Genomic DNA, 25,841 nt, shown 5'->3' on the forward strand with positions numbered 1-25,841 from the left:
CCGTCAGAGCAGTCGGTGCATAAATGGAAACCACTGAATTCTCAAGTATTCTTAAAGAATACGTACTTGCGGCCTTAGTGCGCTGGGGAAACCCCATTATAGCCAATGTTTTTTCTCTGTGTTTTGGCGGGTTTTGCCCTGTAGATAACCCAATTAGAGATATTTGAGTCATTTTACATCTGGTGTTATCAAGAAGACTTTGTCAGGCAACAGCAGTTTATAATTTTGAAAATCGCTACGAATGATAAGGTCTGCAGGCACATCGGCCCGCTATCTCTTCACCAGTTTATGTATATTTTGCTTAAGAAGTTAAGTCTTCAGTTTTTGAATGAAACCGTGTTGACATCAGCCACTGCGATGTCATACCGCTATAACATCCGCCTCGCATGTAAGAGGATCAGAGTTCGAATCCCGGAGCCGTATTCACCGGCTTTCAAGAGAAAAAAGAACTCCGCGTGTAGATGGAATTGCATAGCCAGGCCTATGGTGCGGTCTGATACCGGTGACCAGAACGGAGAACGTTTTTGCTCACCAGAAGAGGATTCGGCCACCATAGTGTAGTACTTTGCCACAACCTTCTATGCACAAACCAATTGACCTTAGGATCTTATGCGGCTCCTTGTCATTTGTCGCGGAAGCAAGAGTTTACATAAAGCAAGGCTACGGAAGGATTTTTGAGCAAGCAAATCAAAACGGCGTTAGGTCGGGCTAGTTGTTTATGCATTATGTAAACAAATTAGCGCGAAAATCAAAGCACAAAAAAGTTTAATAACCTTATATGTCTCCGCTGTTGTATTTTGTGTTCGTTATTCGCGCTATTTTCATTTTTAAATTGGTTTTTAGGGAAAGGAAATGGCGCATTATCTGTCTCACATATCGGCGGACACCTGAACCGCGCCATGAGGGAAGGGATAAAGGAGGCAGTGAAAGCATGCAAGATGTGGTTAAAGTAAAAAGTGGCACACAAAAATAAAACCTGCTGGAGTGACATCTTCGACGTTTTGCAAGAGAAGTCAGTTTAACTCAGGCCCTCTGTTTAAGATTCATGTTTATTGATGATATTTGTTAACATATACAGATTGAGTGTGTCGCATTCTTTGGCTCGTGTTACGCCACCGCGTAGCCGTACATCTGGCGGGAAACGACGCAAGGGAGATCTACTTGCGCTTCCTTCATGTGGACCTTAGCGAATCCGGCGTTCTTGATGACTTCACCGGACGTCCTGTTTGGACAGCACCCGCAGAAGCTGTACCACCATATCGGTGCGATAAGGTCCTGCAGAAACCTTGCAACGGTTCCCTTGGGCTGTGCCACGTGCTCCATGAACAGCAGCCGGCCTCCCTGCACGGTGGTGGTGGAAAGTCATTACGTGCATCCCCTCTTCTACAGCTAAATTTAGCAATCTCGGCGCATGCAAATAAAGGGCGGTTTTGTAAAGGTTCGTTTCATTTTCAGTTGAATTTGCTTGTGACATTTGTCGTTACGGAATCAATACGGGATGGGAAAGAAAAGGATAAACCACGCGCACGCGTCATGCTCCAGTTTCTTTTTTAAACCAAAAATGCTTCGTCATGATCGCGCATTAAGCGGCTTCGGAGGCGGTCAGTTAACGCCTAGAAGAATGCTACTACCTCCGGTTCCCGTAGCCTTAGGTACGCCAAAGCTGTTATTCTTTTTTATATGAAATTACGCGCCGGCAGCACACTAAATGAATTGAAATTACTTGTTGGCAGCGTACCTTTTATGCGTAATAAAAAAGCGGCATGGACATGAGAGCGCATGTAGATGGTCGCATACTGATGCTTATTCAAACACTTTATAAAAGCCGCCGCGGTGGCTGAGTGGTTACGGCGCTCGGCTGCTGGTCCGTAAGACGCGGGTTCAATCCCGGCCGCGGCGGTCGAATTTCGATGGAGGCGAAATTCTAGAGGCCCGTGTACTGTGCGATGTCAGTGCACGTTAAAGAACCCCAGGTGGTCGAAATTTCCGGAGCCCTTCACTACGGCGTCTCTCATAGCCTGAGTCGCGTTGGGACGTTAAACCCCCATAAACCATAAACCAAACCATCAAACACTTTATAAAGTACCGACGGGTTATGACATTTTGTTTGAAGTTTGAAAAGTATTTATTTGAAGTGTGTTTCATACACTTCAGGAAGGAGGCCAAAAGGCGTGGTGCCTGACGAGGGCCTTCCTCCCTGGGGGTAAGCAAACTGCACTCGGCACATACACACACAAAATAAACAAATACAATAAATGTAGCGGTCGCCATTACACTTGCTGGCATTACACTTAGCGGCAGCATGGGCGTTTTTAGGAGGGTCACGTCATCCCCCACGATTTGTGCATCAGCAAGTTGCGATGAATCAAAAAAGACCTAAAGATTTGAAAACGAAATCGACCTTTACAAAAAATTTTTTAACTCCTATATTTCACTGGCTTTCAACAAAGTGGAGAGGGCGTGTTTTTTAAATGTCATCTGACCTGTGCTCGAACTGACAAGGCAAAAAAGATAGGCCTGAAGCACTTTGAGGCGACAGAAATTATAGCAATCAAAACTGTTTCTGCGTTTTCTTTGAATCATATGAATATATCTTGCCAATATTAGGTACGAAAAGATGTACCTTGTCTGTGCGAACAGCTCGTTGAAAATCATGTTTGCTATGTTTTCTATGTATGTTTCTAATGCACTTAAAGGTCTCGCCCCTTGAGGAATGAAATCAGTGTTGACATTGAAACTCTTCTTGAAAAGACTGACATATGTCATTGTCATATGTCAATATATCCTAAGTTTATCAATTCTCCCTTCATGCAACCACAAGATATTCGAAACACAACTCGGATAGCAAAATCTAAATTAATGAATAGCTTCGTCAAGGCTTTCTGACAAAGTAGTAATGTGAAAGAAGGTGGAACAACACATGTGCGGATACAAAGAACAAGAGCTACGACACATTTTACTCAAAGCATGCCACAAGCACGAAGTGGGTATTTTTGTATGCACGCCCCCTTTTTTTAAGGAAAACGTGACTTAAACCAGTCAAACAAGTGTTAAACTCTATGTTATTGCTTTCTTTTTGTGCATCCACGTCTTGATCGCCAAGCTCAATGAAATTCATAAATTCTGACAACGCACGCGGACATTCGTGTGCGGCAAACGGCGTCTGCAAGAAATACGTTTAACTGCTGCATAACAAGCTCCATCGCTGCATAAGCCTTTTTAAAGCTGTGTTTGACGTTGTATCATGACTGAACTTGAGCTAGTTGAGCTTAGTGCTTTGGCATAATGTGAGTCCAAAAGTTGCGGGAATCCACGTCATTAGAGGCGGTGTCATCGCTGAGCAGGCTGCTCAAACTCTGGCGAGCCACATCAGGTGCGAGACGCCATACTGAACGGGGTGTGTTTCGGGGCTAGTTGGTTTGACATTCTGAACACTGAAGCGCTGGCAGACGACGAACGAAGGGAGCACACTGTGTGCCTCGTCCTCCCTTCGTCAGTCGTCTGCCAGCGCTTCAGAGCTATACTGACGTCAACTTGGCGGATAGTCTCAGGAAAACCAACAAAAACTCGAAACCTTAACAGTTTGCCTTCCAAATGGGTAAGGCCATTACATTCTGCGGAATATTATCCAACACATTCGTTAAGAAATCGTGTAGGCTTAATGATCTCCTTAGTTTGCTTTCAAAACTTGCGCGAGCTGGAAAAGCTCAGCGTCAACAAAATAAAACGTCTGTAGATCTGTGTAATATCCGAAAAACGTTATAAACACCGCCTATACGCCACAGAAGCAGCACTGACCGGCGCGATCAACAGAGCGACGGAAGTCGCTCAGCTCACTGTTCTTGCAGCAATAGACATAGCGCATTTACCACAAGAAACCATTCAAATTAAAGTAGTAGATTTAAATACGTTTACGGCACAAAACCGAAGATATGCTGCCCAAATATACCTGCGGAACGAGTGCGGCCAAGAAGCACTGCAGTGAAATAACCTGATAATAAAATGGGCTGGGGCTTAGATAAGGTTAAGGTTCAGATAAGGCTAAGAAAAGGTTCGGTGATGCAATTCCCGAAATATCTCCATCTTGGCTACTCTCAGCTGGCATGGCCCAAAGTCGCTGTTCCTTTTCACGCCGTTTAGCGAGACGTGCCTGTCGTACTTCTGGCGTTTCAGACTCGGCTATGCTGCGTCGTTTAGCAAGACGTTCTCTTTGTTCCGGTGTCTCGGACGGTCGTTGAACTTTCAGCCTTTCATTTCTTTGCTCCTGTTCAGCCAACTCCCGTAGTAGCACTTCTGTATCGGTGGTATCACTCTCTTCTCCTTTCATGTTGAATGCGCACGCCTATTCTCTGGGAAGCGGCTATATAGTCGGCCTCCGCGATAAATACGCGCTTGCGGCGAACGTCACACGACGACTCATAGCGCGCAGCAGTGGCACTCTGTGCCGCGCGTGACGTCACGCGCGGCAGTGGCGAACGGTCAGGCGACGGAGTCGGCGGCGACCTCCTGCGCCGCGCGTGAAGTCACTCGTGCTCCGACATACGCCGGCTCGCGCGAAGCGCGGTGTTGACTTGCGTAGTGAAGCTTTTCGCATCAAAAACTGTGAGCTTTTAAGCGGCCGCCGTCATTATAAAGAGACAAACCTCAGTTGGGACCGAAATAATGAAACTGCAAAGTTAAAAAAATACGCAACACGCCATTGGACACAATGTTTTGATGGTGTGGCTTATTTCTGCGTGTATAATTCACGGGCATAGGCTGTGTGCAAGAGATCCCAGCTGCAGTTCGTAATCCACTGAGTGACGAAGTGACCGAGGAACGAAGGAAGGAACACAGCGCTAGCTCTTGTGTGTCCTCCTTCGTCCCAGTCTCAATTGGCGCGGTTTTTCCTCACTTCAGGCGCTCCCCCCACCAAAAAAAAAAATAATTAGCTTGTCACTTTTTTAACGAGTTACCATACTCTTTTTCCGGAACATGATCGGCTTTCTTTCTTGTGCTTCTCCGTTTGAAACCGCGTAAGCAAACTTAATTCTTTCTGCGGAGCTCATGATACACTGCAGTTTACTCTCGTAATGAGCGCACATTCTCTCTCTAAAAATGTCAAAACGGGCCGTGGTACTTACGCGGGTTAAAACATTAAGAAGACATTAGAAGTAGTAGAATGGCGAAAAAAGTAGGCTTGAGGAATAAATACTTCGTCCGCAGACAGTTCCTCTCCAGAATAAACCAAATTGCCATATCAGCTCCGATTGTGCGCTACAGAACATAGTCGACAACCTTTATATATAAATCGTTCCTAGAACTCTGGTCGCAGCCCATAATGGTGTCCAAGAAGTGAACTTGAGTAAACTCAAACACAGCTCTCAGCCTTCAGCGCGAAGTCGCACGGAAACTATTTTCCACAATACTTACTATGACAGCTTGGAGAAACACTTTGCCACTGGCCTGAGTTTCCTTGGATTTTCGGATTCCTTCATGAACATTTTTATTGGCTGTTCGTCCTTTAGGGTGACATAGAGGCTGGTAGTTCTGGCATTCGATATTACGCTCTTAATATTATTGCTAATTCTGTCGGTGCTCAAAAAAGGGCACACGCTATCAATCCCTCACATATGCAGGAAATTTCGAAAAAAATATATGTGGTGCGTTACTTCCGTGAAGGAAAAAATCGCACTTTGACGCAGCAAGCGTAGGGCGTGCGTTCATTACGCCAGTATACACTGCTTTAAAGGCAATTAACGCTGGCCAGAAGAGCCGCAGAAGAAGGTGCACTTGGCATGGTCTCTTTTCGGAAGCTCCCTTCTGTATCATAGTTCTCAGCTTCCACGGGTATCGCCATCTAGCGCCATCTGTTGGCCACCAGTAGTGGACGCTGCATAACTCTGTGGAGATGCTCTAAAATTGTTAACTGACAAAAGTAATCAGTTCCGAGAGATTGCGGGGGCAACGTGTTTCTCATGGCCGATTCTTCCTCCTTGCTGCAAAATTTGGCCTATAAAATAATTCTTTGCTCACTCCAACAATTTGCGACGGGTTTACCGCGGTGATTTTGGTTGTTCAGCCCCACTCGGCACGTTGTGGCCGGCGTGCAAACTAGAAACGCCTCTCCAAATATCCTGGGTTTGCGGAGCCGTGGCACTCCATAAAAATATATAAATTTCGCTTAATACTAGAAAGAAGATCTTCATTTAAAGAAAGTAAAGACTGCTAGGTGTCGGCGCGCATTTACTGCCCACCTTGACGAGAACTCGTTTGCACTCCTGCAGGACCTTCTCGGGACAGCTGACTGAACACAGGAGGTGGGATGTGAGAACGACGTCAAAGTGGCCATCGGGAATCTGGTGCATATCCTCGCCGTAGCCGACAATGTTCCGCTCCAACTGCACCTGTGTGTAAGGAGACATGGTAAATATGAAACAGACTGATGCACTCAGAAGCATGGATTGAAACCAAGGCCAACGTACTTTGTGACCGTTTGGGCAGTGCTTATGCCACTGCTAGGACATGACAACACAATATGCTATCCCTGGTGTGCTTTCGGAACTAGGCCGGTAGGCGAGGAAAAGAGCGGTTGCAGGGCTGCAGGTTGCATGCTATTTTTATGTTGGTTGTTGTTGCTACCTCGACAACTGCAATCTCAGATTTCGGGGTGTTTATAGCGCCACTAACGGCAACCTGAAATGTATGCCACCAAAAGGGCACCGCAGTAGCGTGTGGTCACGCTATTGCGTTGATGCACGACGGCCTCCACGTTCCGCAAGGAGCTCAGTAAGCAGTGCTTTTTTGGTGTAGAGGCTCTCTACACAACTTCGTCTAAGGCGAAACCTCGCTCATGTAAAATGAATAAACGACATCGCGCCGGATCCTGGTGTCATCAGGCTTCAGCTAGACACAACACGCACAAAATAATGAAATGTTGGTAGAAATGCGACAGCATTTGTGTTTCACTCGTCGCTTTATTCCATTTCCGATTCTATCCCAGGTATGGCCCTATTCTAATTCTGAGTCCATTGACTTTGACTCCCCAATCAACTCCAAATCTGGTTTCATTCCGATGTCCACAGCGCGACTACTCGAAATGTGTCACATTGTTAGACCGCGGCGATTCTTCACACCACTATCAGCGTAGTGGCGCAGCGGTTAAGCGATGCAACCCTGCGCTGGCAGGTGGCTCTCTCAAACACACCAACCGGCGCAGCTTGTGAGAGTCATATTGCTCTTCCCGAACACTGCGAGAAGGAATAGCTCCCGCAAGCCTCATTTTCTCACGCATAATCAGGAGGCTGTATATTTTGCTCGTACGCCTGATGGTGTCAGAGTCACTTTCGTTTTTGTAATTCTTTGCCCGGCTTCTCTCTTCTTACCTACCAGTGGAGAGAGGAGGGAAAGGGGTTGGGAAGTGATTTGGATGGTTTACAGGCGGCAGGCTGGTAGAAGCAAATTGCCATAAACACTACCTGCTAACTGGACGCCTCACACACACGCAAAGGGCCACATGTTCGGCTTCTACCGAACGAGGCGGATTTAGGGTCGCTTGACGGCGGAACTTGCCTCTGACCCGTCAAGACAACGGCTTGGTCGAAGACCCTTTTCCCAAGCACCTCACGCCTAGAAGTGTCCAGGAGCAGGCCGGGAAAATATTTTACCCATTAAAAACCAGTGGGTACCCGGTGGCGCTGGGGATCGAACCCAGCACCTCCCGAATGCGAGGCGGATGATCAACCACAAGGCCACGCTGTGTGCTATCGTGTGGGTTATGTTATCGCATTAAAACCCAAAGGCAACACTCAGTTTTTCCTGCGTCGCTTCGCATGGGCACGTGATCCGCAGTTTGAAGAGAAATGTGTTACGTAAGAACAAAGTCAAGAGGAAATCGGAACTTTGAACGCCTAACAATAGGAAATGACACTTAGCTAGCTTGAGGGTAGAATCTATTTCAACGTTCTAAAGAGAACGCGGGTGCCTTGGATCCCCTTCTGTCTTTGAGCTCGGCTTAGAGCATAGCTCTAATGTGCGTTCATTGAACTCCTCAGAAACAGAAAAAGCGTTCTTCTATTTTTAGTTACACCTCACAGAAATATTTAAAAGGAGATCAATGTCTCATAGACAAATCTCTATTTGTACTGAGTAAAAGGGGTTAGATACGCTTTGCACAAAGTATTGATCAGTACCTACCATCAGTAATGAGAAGGAAATCATTCTCTCCACTTCGCTAATTGCCAGCCGAGGCAGGTGTCAGGTGATGGTGCGGACTCTGACGACAACGGCGGCGCAAAACTGAGGAAAAAGCTAATAAGGGCTAATGCTCTAACACCTGTTTGTTCGAACTTTTGATACTCTCGTGGCTTTTTTAAAGGCTGACTTTTTATTTATTCATACTGTTAACCCTCTGCATGACGGTCATTACAGGCAGGGAAACATATACAGATACAAGTGCAATTCTCTTCGCTAAAAAAAAAAGAAACACTCAAATGCACAGAATTACAGATTTGCACAGCAATCTTCCAGGAACGCGTTCACACCTATCACAAATTTTTCTACACCTGTTTGGTCCACAACGTCACTTGGTAGTTGATTCCAAATTTCTACAGCATCGGGAACAAAGGAGTAGCGATAGACATCAGTACGTGTAATAATAGGTTGTAATACCTTACTGTGATTTTTCCGAGGGCAACGCTTCAGGGGAGGTGTAACATAGTGATGTTTATTAACTTTGACTTTATCATTCATTATCAGAAAAAAAAGTTTCAATTTCTGCTTTGTTCTTCTTACTTCTAGTGATTCTAACTGACACTCTTTTAGCATTGCTGTGACTGAATCAGTGCGGCGGTATTTAGAGCATATAAAACGTGCTGACATCCTTTGCAATCTTTCCAGTTGCCGTTTTAAACCCTTTTGATGAGGACTCCACACTGCACTTGCGTACTCTATGATTGGCCGCACGAACGTCTTGTACGCAATCAATTTAATTTCTCTAGTCGCATTCGGCAACTTCCTCCTCAGGAAACAGACCTTCTGGTAGGCTTTTAAATAGACATTTTCAATATGGGTGCGCCAGTCAAGATTATTTGTTAATGTCACTCCCAAGTACTTGAGACCCTTTACTTGATCTAAGGAGTTTTCACCGATATTGTATCGTAACATCATAACATTCTGCTTCCTTGTTATTTGCATGTAATTAGATTTTTGGTAGTTTATTTCCATACCCCATTTCAGGCACCACGAGTTTAACGACTGAAGACACCTATTTATGTTCATCTGATCTGCCGGGGAAGCCACAGGAGAGTAAATTAAACAATCATCGGCAAAAAGTTTCATTCTGACAGGCGATTCGACGATAGCAGAAATATCATTTATATACAATAAAAACAAAAGCGGACCTAAAACGGAGCCCTGTGGCACCCCCGACAGAACTTCACGCCTATCCGATACTGCACTTTTTATTTTGACGACTTGACAGCGGTTACTTAGATAGGCCTGAATCCATAGTACTATATTTTCAGCGATTCCTAATCTGCGTAGTTTAAAAAGAAGCTTATGATGCGGAACTTTATCGAAAGCCTTCGAGAAGTCTACACAGACCACATCTACCTGCTGACGTTCATCTATAGCCTTGCAAAAGTCGTTCACTGTTTCAATTGACTGCGTTACTGTCGAAAGGCCGGTCCGAAAACCATGCTGAAATGGACACAATAGGTATTATTCTCCAAAAAATGAAGGATGTGTTTAGCTATTATGTGTTCAAAAACCTTGCAACATACGGAAGTGAGTGAAACTGGCCTGTAGTTTTTTACAAGAAGTCGATTACCGCCTTTAAATACCGGAACTACTATTGCGCTGCGCCAGTCACGAGGTAAAGAATGATCCCGCAATGACTTTTCAAATAAAATTTGCAAATAATATAATAACCACTCAGCATACCGTTTAAGGAATTCCGTCGGTATTTCATCGGAACCGCTCGATTTCTTTTGTTCCAGAGACAGCAGCTGCTCACAGATGCCCTCCCTATTGATGCGAATCTCGTGCATTGAGTATGGCAACGGGTAAATTGTTGTATGATCACTCTCAATATCATTGTCATCCCTACTAAAGACCGACTGGAAGAAATCATTAAACAGATTTGCAATATCGTTTTTATCAGTCACCTCATCGTCCCCATCCATTACCTGTGTGATTGCGTTCTTTTTCGCTGAAAAATATCGCCAGAACTTTTGTGGTGAGCTTGTGAGAAAATTAGTCAGTGTTGTATTGAAGTAAGTTTTTTTCAAATCTAATAACACTGTTTTGAGCTTCTTTTTGATGTTTGAATGTTCTGTCGCTCTATTTTTTTGCTTTCGTAGCCTTTTTACCTTGCGCTTTAACTGAATGATCTCTCTAGTGATCCAAGGATTGAGCTGCTTCGATTTCTTTGAGCGAGTGGGAACAAACCTATCAATGCAATATTTTAGTGTGCCCTTAAAACGTTGCCACAATTCCTCGACACTTTCATGGTGTGATGCAGTTGCAAACTGATTCAAGTTTTCTTCTAAGACGTCTAAGATAGACGTATCGTCTGCCCGGCTGTAATCTTTGACCCGTATTAAAACTTGCGATTCTTTGCGAACTTGTGTGTTCAACCGCACATTCAAACAGATCATCTTGTGGTCAGATAATCCCGGCTTGACAGATATAGTGTGGTCTGCCACTTTAGGGGATAAGAAAACCAAGTCCAACAATGACTGGGACCCCGATGTAACCTTTGTAAAATCCTTTACTATTTGCTTAAGGTTATGAGTAAACATAATTTCCATTACTTTATTCGCACTGCTTATTTCTACATTACCTGTTGACAAAGTTTCTCAATTAATATGTGGCAAATTAAAGCCGCAAGCCATTATCAGTTTGGTGTTCTTATTTACATGAGAGTTAAGGAACAAAAGCAATTCATCCAAAAATTCAGGAGATGTAGAAGGCGGCCTGTACACAACACCTACTAAATGTACAAGGTTCCCACAAGAAACCTTGCACCACACCATTTCAGAAAGGCTGCAGTTAAGAGCGACTGCAGATACTGTGCTTTTCATAACAATAGCCACCCCCCCTTCATTAGAATTTCTATCCCATCTAAAAACATGGTAGCCTGGTGGGAAAATGCTATCGTTACTAATTCCCTCATGTAACCTGGTCTCGGTTATTAACAATAAGTCAGGGTTCTCGAAAATTAGCAAATGTTCTAAATCAGTTGTTTTGTTTGCTACACTGCGGGCGTTGAACAGAATAATTCTGAGCTATATTTGCGAGCAATCGCTATGATCATCAGAATCTGCAGTTGATTTGGTCGGGGATAGCGAACTATGACCAGCAGACTCATCGTTAACTTTGGGTCGTCCTATCTTATCTTGGTGGGTTCGGTACAGACAACGCTCTTGTCTTTCATGATCCCATGCGTAAATGGTGTTGTTAATCTTAAGTTTATCATGTATCAGTTTGACCTTTGTTCCGTTATCTCTTTCTGCTTTACTACTTTGCCACAGTTTTTTTCGTACTGCTACTGTTTCCTTCGCATAGTCTGGGCTTACACTTATCGGGCCGCCTTTCAACTTCCCGCAATTCTTAAATACCAACTCTCTTTCTCTAGAGTCGAAAAAGTGCATAATGACAGGTCTATGGCTACCAGTTTTTTTCTTGCCTATACGATGAATTCTGTCTATAGTTTTCGCCTGAACACCCAATTTTTCATTAAATATCTTCTGAACCACAGCTTCCCTCAGATCGGAATCTGATTCGTCTTTTGCTTCTTTGACACCAAAAACCAAAAGATTATTACTTCTGCTCCTGTTCTCGTATTCAGTCAACTTATCTGCCTGCTGACGAACAAGGGTCTCTAAAGTTTGCATTCGTTTGTTCATTTCTTCGATAATATCAAGAAATCCAGTCATCCTATCGCATTTTGCATTAAGTTCGGTCATTTCTGTTCTCAGTTTATCTATTTTAGCATCCGACGTGGCCTGGTTTTCTAGAATTAACCGCAACATTTCAGCAGTCTTTGGCCCCGGGTTTTCCTCAATATCACCAGAAACCAACAAAGAAAATAACATAGACCAAGTGTCACTCAAAACAGTCAAAGCAGTCAACAATCTTCCAGGGCACGGCAGAACTAACAGAAAGCGGTTGTCACTCCTAACACTTCCAATATTAGTCAAATAACGAACCTGTAATAGCAGGATCGGAGGCTTAGACTTGTTGCCGATTGTCCAGGTGCCGTGCCCTCTGAATGCTCCGGCGTCGCGCAGTTCCTTTTGTAGGCTAGCCACTGGTGACGTCACTGTCATCGACGGAAGACGCCCCTCCTTGAACAGGTTATCGCTGATATCGCTGTCGTGATGGGTCGCGTAGAAAAATGGTGTTTCATCCGTTCCACAGGTGGAAATGCTTGCGGCAACAATCCACGGCAGGACCTGTAATAGCAGGATCGGAGGCTTAGACTTGTTGCCGATTGTCCAGGTGCCGTGCCCTGTGAATGCTCCGGCGTCGCGCAGTTCCTTTTGTAGGCTAGCCACTGGTGACGTCACTGTCATCGACGGAAGACGCCCCTTGAACAGGTTATCGCTGATATCGCTGTCGTGATGGGTCGCGTAGAAAAATGGTGTTTCATCCGTTCCACAGGTGGAAATGCTTGCGGCAACAATCCACGGCAGGACCTGTAATAGCAGGATCGGAGGCTTAGACTTGTTGCCGATTGTCCAGGTGCCGTGCCCTCTGAATGCTCCCGCGTCGCGCAGTTCCTTTTGTAGGCTAGCCACTGGTGACGTCACTGTCATCGACGGAAGACGCCCCTTGAACAGGTTATCGCTGATATCGCTGTCGTGATGGGTCGCGTAGAAAAATGGTGTTTCATCCGTTCCACAGGTGGAAATGCTTGCGGCAACAATCCACGGCAGGACCTGTAATAGCAGGATCGGAGGCTTAGACTTGTTGCCGATTGTCCAGGTGCCGTGCCCTGTGAATGCTCCGGCGTCGCGCAGTTCCTTTTGTAGGCTAGCCACTGGTGACGTCACTGTCATCGACGGAAGACGCCCCTTGAACAGGTTATCGCTGATATCGCTGTCGTGATGGGTCGCGTAGAAAAATGGTGTTTCATCCGTTCCACAGGTGGAAATGCTTGCGGCAACAATCCACGGCAGGACCTGTAATAGCAGGATCGGAGGCTTAGACTTGTTGCCGATTGTCCAGGTGCCGTGCCCTCTGAATGCTCCCGCGTCGCGCAGTTCCTTTTGTAGGCTAGCCACTGGTGACGTCACTGTCATCGACGGAAGACGCCCCTTGAACAGGTTATCGCTGATATCGCTGTCGTGATGGGTCGCGTAGAAAAATGGTGTTTCATCCGTTCCACAGGTGGAAATGCTTGCGGCAACAATCCACGGCAGGACCTGTAATAGCAGGATCGGAGGCTTAGACTTGTTGCCGATTGTCCAGGTGCCGTGCCCTCTGAATGCTCCCGCGTCGCGCAGTTCCTTTTGTAGGCTAGCCACTGGTGACGTCACTGTCATCGACGGAAGACGCCCCTTGAACAGGTTATCGCTGATATCGCTGTCGTGATGGGTCGCGTAGAAAAATGGTGTTTCATCCGTTCCACAGGTGGAAATGCTTGCGGCAACAATCCACGGCAGGACCTGTAATAGCAGGATCGGAGGCTTAGACTTGTTGCCGATTGTCCAGGTGCCGTGCCCTGTGAATGCTCCGGCGTCGCGCAGTTCCTTTTGTAGGCTAGCCACTGGTGACGTCACTGTCATCGACGGAAGACGCCCCTTGAACAGGTTATCGCTGATATCGCTGTCGTGATGGGTCGCGTAGAAAAATGGTGTTTCATCCGTTCCACAGGTGGAAATGCTTGCGGCAACAATCCACGGCAGGACCTGTAATAGCAGGATCGGAGGCTTAGACTTGTTGCCGATTGTCCAGGTGCCGTGCCCTGTGAATGCTCCGGCGTCGCGCAGTTCCTTTTGTAGGCTAGCCACTGGTGACGTCACTGTCATCGACGGAAGACGCCCCTTGAACAGGTTATCGCTGATATCGCTGTCGTGATGGGTCGCGTAGAAAAATGGTGTTTCATCCGTTCCACAGGTGGAAATGCTTGCGGCAACAATCCACGGCAGGACCTGTAATAGCAGGATCGGAGGCTTAGACTTGTTGCCGATTGTCCAGGTGCCGTGCCCTCTGAATGCTCCCGCGTCGCGCAGTTCCTTTTGTAGGCTAGCCACTGGTGACGTCACTGTCATCGACGGAAGACGCCCCTTGAACAGGTTATCGCTGATATCGCTGTCGTGATGGGTCGCGTAGAAAAATGGTGTTTCATCCGTTCCACAGGTGGAAATGCTTGCGGCAACAATCCACGGCAGGACCTGTAATAGCAGGATCGGAGGCTTAGACTTGTTGCCGATTGTCCAGGTGCCGTGCCCTGTGAATGCTCCGGCGTCGCGCAGTTCCTTTTGTAGGCTAGCCACTGGTGACGTCACTGTCATCGACGGAAGACGCCCCTTGAACAGGTTATCGCTGATATCGCTGTCGTGATGGGTCGCGTAGAAAAATGGTGTTTCATCCGTTCCACAGGTGGAAATGCTTGCGGCAACAATCCACGGCAGGACCTGTAATAGCAGGATCGGAGGCTTAGACTTGTTGCCGATTGTCCAGGTGCCGTGCCCTCTGAATGCTCCCGCGTCGCGCAGTTCCTTTTGTAGGCTAGCCACTGGTGACGTCACTGTCATCGACGGAAGACGCCCCTTGAACAGGTTATCGCTGATATCGCTGTCGTGATGGGTCGCGTAGAAAAATGGTGTTTCATCCGTTCCACAGGTGGAAATGCTTGCGGCAACAATCCACGGCAGGACCTGTAATAGCAGGATCGGAGGCTTAGACTTGTTGCCGATTGTCCAGGTGCCGTGCCCTGTGAATGCTCCGGCGTCGCGCAGTTCCTTTTGTAGGCTAGCCACTGGTGACGTCACTGTCATCGACGGAAGACGCCCCTTGAACAGGTTATCGCTGATATCGCTGTCGTGATGGGTCGCGTAGAAAAATGGTGTTTCATCCGTTCCACAGGTGGAAATGCTTGCGGCAACAATCCACGGCAGGACCTGTAATAGCAGGATCGGAGGCTTAGACTTGTTGCCGATTGTCCAGGTGCCGTGCCCTGTGAATGCTCCGGCGTCGCGCAGTTCCTTTTGTAGGCTAGCCACTGGTGACGTCACTGTCATCGACGGAAGACGCCCCTTGAACAGGTTATCGCTGATATCGCTGTCGTGATGGGTCGCGTAGAAAAATGGTGTTTCATCCGTTCCACAGGTGGAAATGCTTGCGGCAACAATCCACGGCAGGACCTGTAATAGCAGGATCGGAGGCTTAGACTTGTTGCCGATTGTCCAGGTGCCGTGCCCTCTGAATGCTCCCGCGTCGCGCAGTTCCTTTTGTAGGCTAGCCACTGGTGACGTCACTGTCATCGACGGAAGACGCCCCTTGAACAGGTTATCGCTGATATCGCTGTCGTGATGGGTCGCGTAGAAAAATGGTGTTTCATCCGTTCCACAGGTGGAAATGCTTGCGGCAACAATCCACGGCAGGACCTGTAATAGCAGGATCGGAGGCTTAGACATGTTGCCGATTGTCCAGGTGCCATGCCCTCTTGATAGAATAGCCGCTGTTTTGTTTGTTGGCTGTGGTCTGGTGAGTGTTGCAGTTACTGTAATGGCGGGAAAGTTCCGTATTGGAGGCAGCAGCAGCAAAATGGTGGTTTGAGCTAGTTGGTACATATTCACAATTTCACCAGCGCTGCGACTAGGAACAAGAACAGAGAAGGAAGACAAGGACACGCGCTTCCTTGTCTTCCTTCTCTGTTCTTGTTCCTAGTCGCAGCGCTGGTGAAATTGTGTGTATTGGAGGCATTATGCCGTAAAATTTCACAAACACGATTAGTGGCCTGTAGCGTGAACTGAGGTGCATAATTTACATACAATTAAGAACCCAATGGTGTGCTAAGGTTACTGGACCGGTGATAAACTGGCTAAATGTCGCTCACTTCATTATGATTGGCCGGCAGTGTTTTAAGCAGGTGCCGCAAAGGCGCTTTCGGTTGCCAGTTACAGGGGAGTGTCACGAGATAATAGCGCTTGGGGTACTTAGTATTCCACGCACCAGTCACGGAAGGCGGAAGTTCGGGGCACTCTGCGGCACTGGCGCGCCTCGGTGGCTTTGTGGCTTTCACCTTTGGATGCTGAGGCCAAGGTCACGGGATCGCAATTAGATGGGGTGAAAGGCAAAACAGCCAACCCTGGTGGCCTAAACTAATCCATAGTCCTCCCCTTCGGGGTCCCCCCTACCTATTGTATCGCGTAGAGACGTTAAACGCCACATACCGCATATTCTGACACTGTAAACCACAGCAGGTGTTTGTAAAAACTACATGCAAAGATTTTTGAGCTAGACAATAGCGCGTTGCTCCGCGTTATTAGTAAAGTTAAATGCCTCCTCTTGCCTGCTCACTATACTGTTTCTATCTGCATAATTTCTTTTCATTCTGTTATATGCCAGCTTTTGTGGTTCTAGTATAAACATATTTCTGCTTTGTCGAAATCAAAAGGTCCCGTATCGCTTATTGTTTAAAAGCTCTAAGGACAGGTTCCGAAACTGTATACATTTTATAGCTGAGATTTTTGGTGAGAGCTGAGGATGCGAAATACCTTGGATTATTTCGTTTCGACAAAGATCACGCTTCGATTCCAGTCATTGTAGAGTGCTATCGAGTGTCTCTCTCCCGAAAGTCTGTCGAAGTGAGAGGGAAACTGCAGCTCTGTAGCTCAGTCTATCTCTCGTGCGCGTTAATGTTGGGTTACCGACGAGCATGAAGAAAAAATTTTTCGAATTTTTTCACATAACAGTGTACCTTGATTGAGTGGAAACAATATCCATTGCACGCTAAGAATATGAGCGCTTCTCCAAAACAAAATCTTAATAGCAAAAGAAGCACTACACTTTGACTGCCCAGAACTGCAATGACATAATGTCGTAATTCCGCCCACGTGCTGGACTATACAATGGTATACCCAGAGAGAACACTCACCTTACACTGTTTTAAAAAGAACATCGAAATGAGCTTGTACAAGAACTCAACAACTTTTCCTCATTTCTTAAACCGAAGTGTGACAAGAAAGACAATGCACTGTCGTCAATTCTTGGCGTCGTCTTCGGCACACTGTTTATGCAGGCAGGATCGACACCAGAGCGCTCAAATATCCGTCAGTGTTTAGCAACGGCCTGGGGAACGGTTATATTCGTTCTACTGAACGCGAATTATCGTACACTACATGATAAGGCCGGAGACCAAGTAAACCCGAGCACCGAATTCCAGTCAACAGCGACAACCATAAAAGCGAAGAAGCGGAAAAAAATATTTGCAATTTTAGTCTCAAGTTCTGAAAACTAGTGCTCTAAAAGCTAAGTGAGCGGTTGGTGTTGACGGTAAAAAGAGCTCTATCATCCTATATATATTAATTTAACGATCAGAAGCATTTCTAATCCCATTCGCAAAAAAATATTCATCCAACTAGATGACAGGTTCTTCCGTAACACTACTTAACATAGTGGTACCACAGATTCAAACACCGCCAAACTAAGTGAGCACAGCGAATGGCAGGGCACCGAAAGACGTCGCAAGCGCTGATGACGAGCGCAGTGAACGTAAGGTTGCTCTTCTTTTCACTGATTGAATAACAGTGTTGAGTATCTGACAGAGCATGCAAAATATGTAATGAATAAAGCTAGTAGGAATGCAGCTGTCATGAAAAATAGGGCACTGTGGAATTACAATAGGTATGAGGTGGTAAGAGGGATCTGGAAAGGGGTGATGGTCCCTAGCCTGACCTTCGGGAATGCGGTCCTGTGTATGAGGCCAGATGTTCAAGCAAGGCTGGAAATTAGGCAACGGGGAGTAGGGAGGTTAGCTTTGGGAGCACATGGCAATACACCAAATCAGGGAGTACAGGGTGATATGGGATGGGCGTCTTTCGAGAGCAGAGAGGCTAGCAGTAAGATAGCATTTGAGGAACGATTGAGAAGGATGGAGGAAAAGCGGTGGGCTAGGAAAGTTTTCAGATACCTGTATATAAAGAATGTTGACACGAAATGGAGAAAGCGAACTAGAAAATTGACAAGCAAATATCTGGACAGCAGTAAGGGGGCAAATCAGCAATTATCGGTTAAGAAAAAGGTTAAAGAAACAGAGAGAGCTTTGTGGAAAACAGGGATGCTGACGAAATCGGCACTAGAAACATACCGGACCTTTAAACAGGAAATTGTCAAAGAAAATATCTATGATAATTATAGGGGAAGTTCTTTGTTGTTTGAGGCCAGGACTGGAGTTTTGCGGACTAAGACGTATAGAGTCAGGTACCAGGAGATAGACACTTTGTGCATTGCGTGCGGAGAGGAGGAGGAAACGGCTGAACACTTGATACTTTTCTGTAAAGGGCTTCACCCTACAGTGGAAGGCAGCGGGGCTGACTTACCCAAGGCATTAGGGTTTAGGGATAGTGAAGGGAAAGTGGATTTTAAGAGGTTAGAAGTAACCAAGCGAAGGTTATCTGATTGGTGGCTAAAAGCAAGACAGGAGTAAAATTTCACAAGACATGGCTAGGTGGCTTGAGCCACCGCCCGATGTAAAGGGTTCAGCCGTATCCATCCATCCATCCATCCATCCATGATAAAACGGTAGTCTCAAAACTGCCTCGCAGTAAAGATACTCCAGCCAATCCTAGTCTCCTTCACACGGTAACGCTGTGGAACCCAGATGAACACTCTGAGGCTATATATGATCCCATCAGCCGGATTCGCACGTCTCGGGTCTGCTCATTGCACTGCATAGTTGTATCACGGTTACGTCTTCAGCTATCAGAGTGAGGCCCAAGCTCTACCAGCAGCACTTGCGCTTGATGGTTGCGTGAACTAAGCTCTTTTGCTTTCATTTATCACGCATTCTTTTATGTCTCTGCCATGGGAGACCACTCGAGCTCATTCGGTGCACTTTAATGGTGGCATCAGAGTCATTTGAAAACTCTTTTCTTTTTTTTCAGTTAAGAAAAAGCCTCTAAATTATAAAACATAAATATACCTTTCCTGATCAGCCCCACTATGTCAATGAGGGCATCAAGCCGCCGTCAGACCAGCTAGGTCTGCACAACTGCCCTAAATGTGGTGGGTGCATTAAAGAAATGTCAGCTTAATCAAGTCGAGGAAAAATTAGAGTTCAAATGCGTAGTGCTGTATTTTCATTTCTTTAACAAAAAAATGAGCCTGAAACACACGTACGTTTCAATATTTATAGGAGACCGTCATCGGGTTGGCCCCAGCGACGCACACCTTGGGCCATAGGCAGCACGTTTCTATGCCTCTACCCCTATGTGTCCTCATCTTGCCTTACCTGTACAACCGGATTCAGGAGTCTGCAGAGAGAAAGGCAGTTTTTGCCGCTTTTCTTCCCTTATGAATTTCCTTTGCTCCGCTTCCTTAGTGCCTTGAGTGCATAACAAATGGGAGGTGTCTCCAATATTGAAATTTTCTCCTAATTCACACGGCGCCTTAACTCTGCGCAGCACAAAGGAGATAACCGGACAGAGCTACTCCAATGCTTTCCGCAGGGCAGAAACTGAAAAAAAATGACCTCACTGCCTTCAGTAGAACTGGGAGTAAAAAAATGAGCCAACCTTTGGATTCCTCTTGATCGCCTCGAGTAGGCCACTGTGGAACTGCGCGTTGGGGTCGATGTTCCAATACTCGATCTTCCGTCGCACGAACGGGAAGTTCACTCCTAGTCCCGCGCCGATCTCTAGCACGCGAACGGCACCCTGGGAGCGCAGCTTGGTGTCGTGAGACTCGACATCGTCCAGCGCTGCCATCATGGCTCGACGGGTTTTGTCGAAGACGCACTGCCACGACCCCAACAATTCCGAGAGGGCTAGTATGCGCACGAAGAACCACTGGCGCGCGCGAACACTGACCCAAAGCGGTATGGGAAGCAACACGGTTACAATAAGAATTGCTGCGAGGACAAAATGTGTCCCAATGCGCCACATAACCACCAACGCTGCCGCTATATTCATTCTCAGATTGCTAACTTGTGAACTAAGGGAGGTCTTCTTCATGACGGCGCGCTGCTTCACCGATAGCACCGAGGCGGCGGCAGGGGGATCCTTTAATCTCAAGTCGGCAGCAGGAAAAAGTGAGGGCTAAAGGAAAATTGGCATCGCCGCTAGCTTTGACGCCTACTGCGTCCTTGCTTGAGATTCCCAGAGTTGTTTTCAGTTTCACTGAAATTCCAGGCCGCGCCGACATTGAAGACCAATCGGGAAAACACACTGCACGCAGGGTGGTGAAATGCACTTGCCTCCTCTTTCTTTCGGAACCACGCATGACGGGGGGAATGCACGGTTACCACAGAAAAAAAAGGCATTTTCCGCTCGAAACGGTTAATTAACGCTCGAGACGCACACGCTGTTGGAAGAAGAAAAAATACTGTATTTTCGGAAAAACATGATTCAGCGCTACCAGCTCCATATCAATGTATGTCACGGTCTTTTGTTGACAGACATTGCCTTGTTGGATGCAGGACACTGTGCGAACTTGTGAAACGTGCTTACAAGTTTTTAGGTTTTCGCTTGGTTGCAGCTGGTTTTGTTTTTTGCTTCCGAAATGTCTTATTTCACTTCGTCAGCCTGATAACCCTTCATGTGTTCCCCCCTGCTCTGGATTGTACAGTCCGCGTCACCCTTGTGTAGAGCGCTCGAGCAGTGCATACCTGGTAACAAAAACTGAAATTACAGAGCAGTCCTTGATTTATGGTGAAGGTACTCGTGTCTACAACGTTTGCGAGCCTATCTGTCACTACTTCCGCGCAAGTTTTGCCTTTGTATCATGGAGGCTGCGACAAGATCTAGATTTCTTTGAAGGGAAGTGCACCGCCCAAGCGCTCTACACAAGGGTGACGCAGACTGTGCCTTCATAAACCCTCTAAAGGCCAATAAATCTTTCAGTGGAAGTTAGCGCTTGTGTTCTGTCGTGCCCCTGCTATACGCGCTATGGGACCTCATGTGAATTACCCACTAGCCTGAACAATCACCCTCGTACTGAACCTGGCTTAGTCAATGTTAATTGGCAAAGTGGCTTTATCGAGTTGTTGTTTGCTTGATGAGTGAACGCGCAGAGATATTCCTCGGATAATTAAATGTAAAAGGACATAAAAATATTTGGTGTCACGTCTCTATGAATATCGGCATCAGCCCAGTAGCATTTCCTGGAGGAGAAAATCCTCTCTATTTGTTCTCCAATAAGCGCTCCACTGACACTTGTGGTCTGCTTGATGCCCAGAAACGTCACAATATTACCTGTTTAGCTGACCCCCGCGTCCTTCGTATAGCTTCCTCTAGTATCCACTCGGTTTACGTAGGGGACCGCCGGTTTGCCACATACACGTCAATTTCTCATCCTTGCTTTCAACTTGGATACCATTCCAGGGTGTTCTGTTCCTATATTTGCACGTGAGTTTAGGTCCCATCATTGTTCTACTCTCACCTCTGTGAGCAAAATAATTTTGCGCTTTTTTTTAAGGCGGGTCATGGGACGCAAGAGCACGGTCTCCTGCGCCACTGCTCCTTAGGTACCCTTCACCGGACACCACGCTCGCTGCAGCATATCTCGCCACTTTCTCACTCTTCTATCGAAACACTTTCCTCCACTCTCTACCCCTCAAATGAAAAGCACTTGCTTGCTCTCCTCTCGGTGTTCCTTCTCTCCTCAACAGTTCCTTCCTCTCTACTCTTTTCATTCTTCACGTGAACCTAATAGTACCCTGGTAGACCCCAAGCCTGGTGCAATACGGGCCGCCGCAGCCGTGTTTCGATGGACGTAAAAGGCAATGTTAGTGAACGTTAAATATTCCCAGATGGCGAAAATTGTTCCGGAGCCCTCCACTACGCCATCTCTTCATCTCTTTCTACTTTCACTGCTTTCTCATCCCTTCCCTCATGGAGCGGTTGACTTTTTTAATGAGTTGCAAAATAGTTATGGCGTCCTTTGCTTTCCTCGAAACCAGTTCTACGTAGCACAGATTTCAGAAGTTCAGGCACTGACAGCTGCTACCGTAAAAAGAAATTTCAGCAAGAAAAGGCTTCATGGCCCAAGAGCCTCGAGAGAATGGTCACGTGAAAACCATGCGCGACATGCGCACCGGTGCAGTTAGAGAACTGCCTAAAAATGTCCCAATAATTCTCCAAATGAAATTAATAGCTGGAATTTTTCTTCTATCCCGTAATTCAGTTATAGTTCACTTTGCCACTTGTGAAAGCTGTTTGATTCCCCTGTCACACGGGCAATCTCAAAGCACATTGACTCGATGGCTATAGAATGTTTTGAGGGCCGTCCAGATGCTCTGCTGCCACACGGCAAATTTCAATGACAATTGAGTGCGTGGTGAGCACGCCATACGACCGACAACGGTAGGGGCAGCAACGATGAAAAAAAAAAACGAAGTGAAGCTGAGTCAAACGAGCCGAAATTTGGAGTAAGTGTCATTTTAATCGAAACTTTGTTTTGGAAAAAGGTATTCGGATACTTCAGAGTTCGGCACGATCAAGAGACAGCGATGGCGGGGCGATGATCAGCAGCGATGCGCGCTTCGTTTCAGAAGCATTCACGTTTCGCCAGCGTAGCTGCCACAGTGGAGTGACCGTCTCTGTCGTGTTCATAGCTACTATCGTTGCAGCAATTGTGGGGGGATTCTTGGTCTTGGCTATCCTAAAGTACGCAAAAAGGCAAAAAGAAAATAGACACGAAACGGAACGCCGCCACTCCGCACAAAAAGAACAGCATCGGTTTGTTTACATCTGACCACTTATCTGCACTGTCAACCCCTAGTGGAGATCAGTGTATCTAACTACCGGACGTTCTGCGGAACTTTCATTTCGCTACCGAATAATTTTTGTTTATAAATAGCCTAATGTAGTCTTAAAGTATAGCATTAAACCAAAAAGTTCTTTTTTTATTTCGAGTTTTTATTTGTGGCTGTTTAAATGTATGTTGAGTGCGAGGTTGTTCTCAGTGGCCCTTGAGGTTCCACATAATCCAATGGCCATTCGCGAACTTCCATTGAGTCGATGTCTATTGAGTTCAACGGTCACTGGGAACAGCAGCGTAGCACTGGCCGATCCCCAATGAGTTCGATGTCCATTGGCTCAATGGGCATTGAAACTGCCCATGTGACAGTAGTGTAAGCGACTGTCAATGCCAGCAGCATTGAGATTGCTATATTTCTTCTAGACTCTGCGCGTTTGTAGTCACACCGAGTAATACCCACTCATCAGTTTGCATTCGTGCAAAGGCGCTGAGGCTTTTGCCGTGCGCAAGGAGCTCCGCACCTCCCTCTCCGGAGACTGAATTCAGGTCATCATTACGCTCCGAGCGAAGTGGCTCTTTCACACAGCTTACGGCAGCCATTGCGCTCAAGGATGATAAGATCATTGAAATTCGAGTGCACGATGCGTACACCAGGCGACTTGCAACGCACACCTTTCCATTAATTTTGTTACTAGGCGCGAAGGACAGTGTTACTTTAGGCTGCACAAAAACTCCGTGAGAAGGCAATTTGCTGTGACGCATCGCAGCATGCAAGGGCAATGTATTTTGGCCTCGAGGAGTGAAATAAAAATTCACTACACTCATATTTTTCTAAAGGGTGGCTCCTCTATGGAAAAAAATTGCGTGGCTAAACCCTGTACTCGAACATCTCGGCGAGGCCAAAGCAACCAGACATGGAATCATGCGGCAGCCCGGAGACATATGTTAGAGTATAGAACCCAATATGAAAACAATTTTTTACACTAATTTATATACTGTGCGTTAAACCAAACAACTACAAAAGTTGCCCGAATATCTGAAGTGCATTTTTCGACCCCGCAAGAATACTGAAGTTAAATAATTATAGAAGCAGAATAAAACAAAGCTGATACCTGCTGCAGGATAGACAGAGTGACAAAAATATTTGGAACGTTAGGTCACCATGAATGCCGCGACGTTAAGATGCCAAAAATATTTCTTCAATCTAGGCTTTGAACCAGATTCAACAAGTATCATCAGAAGAACCGAAAAAGTAATGATTCATTGAATGAAAGTTTTATTGAGCACACGATTATTACTTTAAATCTTTAAAACGCAAAAAATAATCGAGAACCCTACCGCTGGAACAGATAAGTAGGTCTCGGTATCTGCGTTCTTATATTTGTTTTTTTTTGTACATGCAGGACTGTGGTGTAATGATTGACCGCTCCAATCACTGCAGAAATAGGTAATAAACCATGCAGGTGCCATTCTTGCGTGTCTAAAATCGCACTAACTTTTATAACTGACATATACATCGAAGGAAGTTGGTAACATGAGAGCAAATTTGTATTCAAACAAGCGGATTAGACAAAGGATAGTGTAATGTTAATAAATTTTAAGTAAGAAATAAGCAATCCAGAAAAAATGTGACGGATAACATTTCCTTCATAAAATTAGGGGTCTAATCTGTACTACGCCTAGATTACTCCACTGCAGGAACGCACGCGTGCTGGTCATTATTTCCATCTCATACATACACAATGGACGACAAAAAGATGGCTGTAATTTAGTAAAACTTTATGCACTGGTTTTGTTACGTGACTTGTAAGCACCCAGCGATGACGTAGAGTGTACGAGTGCCTCCTTAGAATTATCGTACCTTATCGCCGTCTCACGGCAAGCATTTGTTCTTAATATTATTTACTTTACAATTCTGCCTTGCAACCCAGGTGAGGACAATGCGCGGATTCGAGGAATCAGGATACCACCTTTGGTACAAACATATTTGTAGACATTTTATGCACGCGACGAGCCAACCACACACAAAAGCCATCAGACTCGAATGGAGAAATGCGAACACTAGAACCACGTGCGAGCTTGGAGAAGAGCACATCCGAGGGAGGCTACGAACTTTTGCTCAGTGCGCTAAGCGGCGAAGTTTAGCTCCGCCAATTTTTCTCAGCATTTCTTGTCAGTGTTCTCTACTGAAAAAAACTTCCGCATTTCCGTGTAAACCTCTCTAGTCGCATCACACAGTATGAACGAGCAGTTCTGAAATTTCTTTCTGCTTGACTAATTTTTATAAATTTCTTTCTTTACTTATGACTTACGTAATCGTTCATCGATTTAGTTTTTTTTTCTAGCCTTGCGGAATACCTCTCCATCTCCTGGTGCTCACATACATCTCAGACTTCGCCAGGAACATACTTACCTGCGGTGGGCAGGTCTGAACGCCATAAAGAGCGAAGGGTCTACCTCAAAGCACTCCGCTCAGCCAGACGACAGCTCTCCAGGCCACAACGCTTTCTCCCTCGCAAACATGGAGCTCGGCTCAGACAAACGCAGAAACACTCGTTACCCACCTGACTTCACCTTGTACAAAGTGCAACCACAGGACCACAGTACACCCCAATGCCAAGTGTGTGGCTCCATACCCACGCTTGTCCATAATTACTGGAACGGCCCAAGAGGCAACACCACGAAACCTCGCTCACCCTCTCGCAACATACCCACGTGGGAGGCCTCATCCAAACGGCCTCTTAAGAGGGCGGTCTGCTGCAGCATCTGTAAACCGTTTTGGAGGAGGAACATTTACTCTCTCTCTCTCTCACAAGAACGCGAACCGTTACATGGGTCTTTTAAATAAACGTTTTTTGTCGCTTTTGCTCTATCGACGCATTTTAGAATGTAAACTAGAGCCAATGTTAAAAAAAATCAACGAGGGTGCG

The 25,841-nt window shown here is 46.2% G+C and overlaps 1 protein-coding gene across 1 annotated transcript; it reads right to left on the reverse strand.

The window, feature by feature from the left end:
• Positions 1–1,107: 1,107 nt before the first annotated feature.
• Positions 1,108–20,132, reverse strand: LOC144097519 (thiol S-methyltransferase TMT1B-like). Its single transcript, XM_077630222.1, has 3 exons — positions 19,728–20,132; positions 6,237–6,386; positions 1,108–1,341 (listed from the first exon to the last, which is right to left on the reverse strand). Exons 1-3 carry the CDS (start codon positions 20,121–20,123, stop codon positions 1,108–1,110), a joined length of 780 nt encoding a protein of 259 aa, XP_077486348.1. The 5' UTR covers positions 20,124–20,132.
• Between the last annotated feature and the right edge of the window lie 5,709 nt (positions 20,133–25,841).

Source organism: Amblyomma americanum, chromosome 7 (genome assembly GCF_052857255.1).
Source record: "Amblyomma americanum isolate KBUSLIRL-KWMA chromosome 7, ASM5285725v1, whole genome shotgun sequence".
Classification (NCBI taxonomy): domain Eukaryota; kingdom Metazoa; phylum Arthropoda; class Arachnida; order Ixodida; family Ixodidae; genus Amblyomma; species Amblyomma americanum.

Bases quoted from the DNA above. Each gene is read 5' to 3' on its own strand.
- LOC144097519 (XM_077630222.1), bottom strand. From the start codon at position 20,123: ATGAATATAGCGGCAGCGTTGGTGGTTATGTGGCGCATTGGGACACAT. The intron at 6,387-19,727 runs GTTGGCTCATTT...CCTTACACACAG, and splicing joins CGATCAAGAGGAATCCAAAG to GTGCAGTTGGAGCGGAACAT. The intron at 1,342-6,236 runs GTGGGCAGTAAA...ACCACCGTGCAG, and splicing joins GCAAACGAGTTCTCGTCAAG to GGAGGCCGGCTGCTGTTCAT.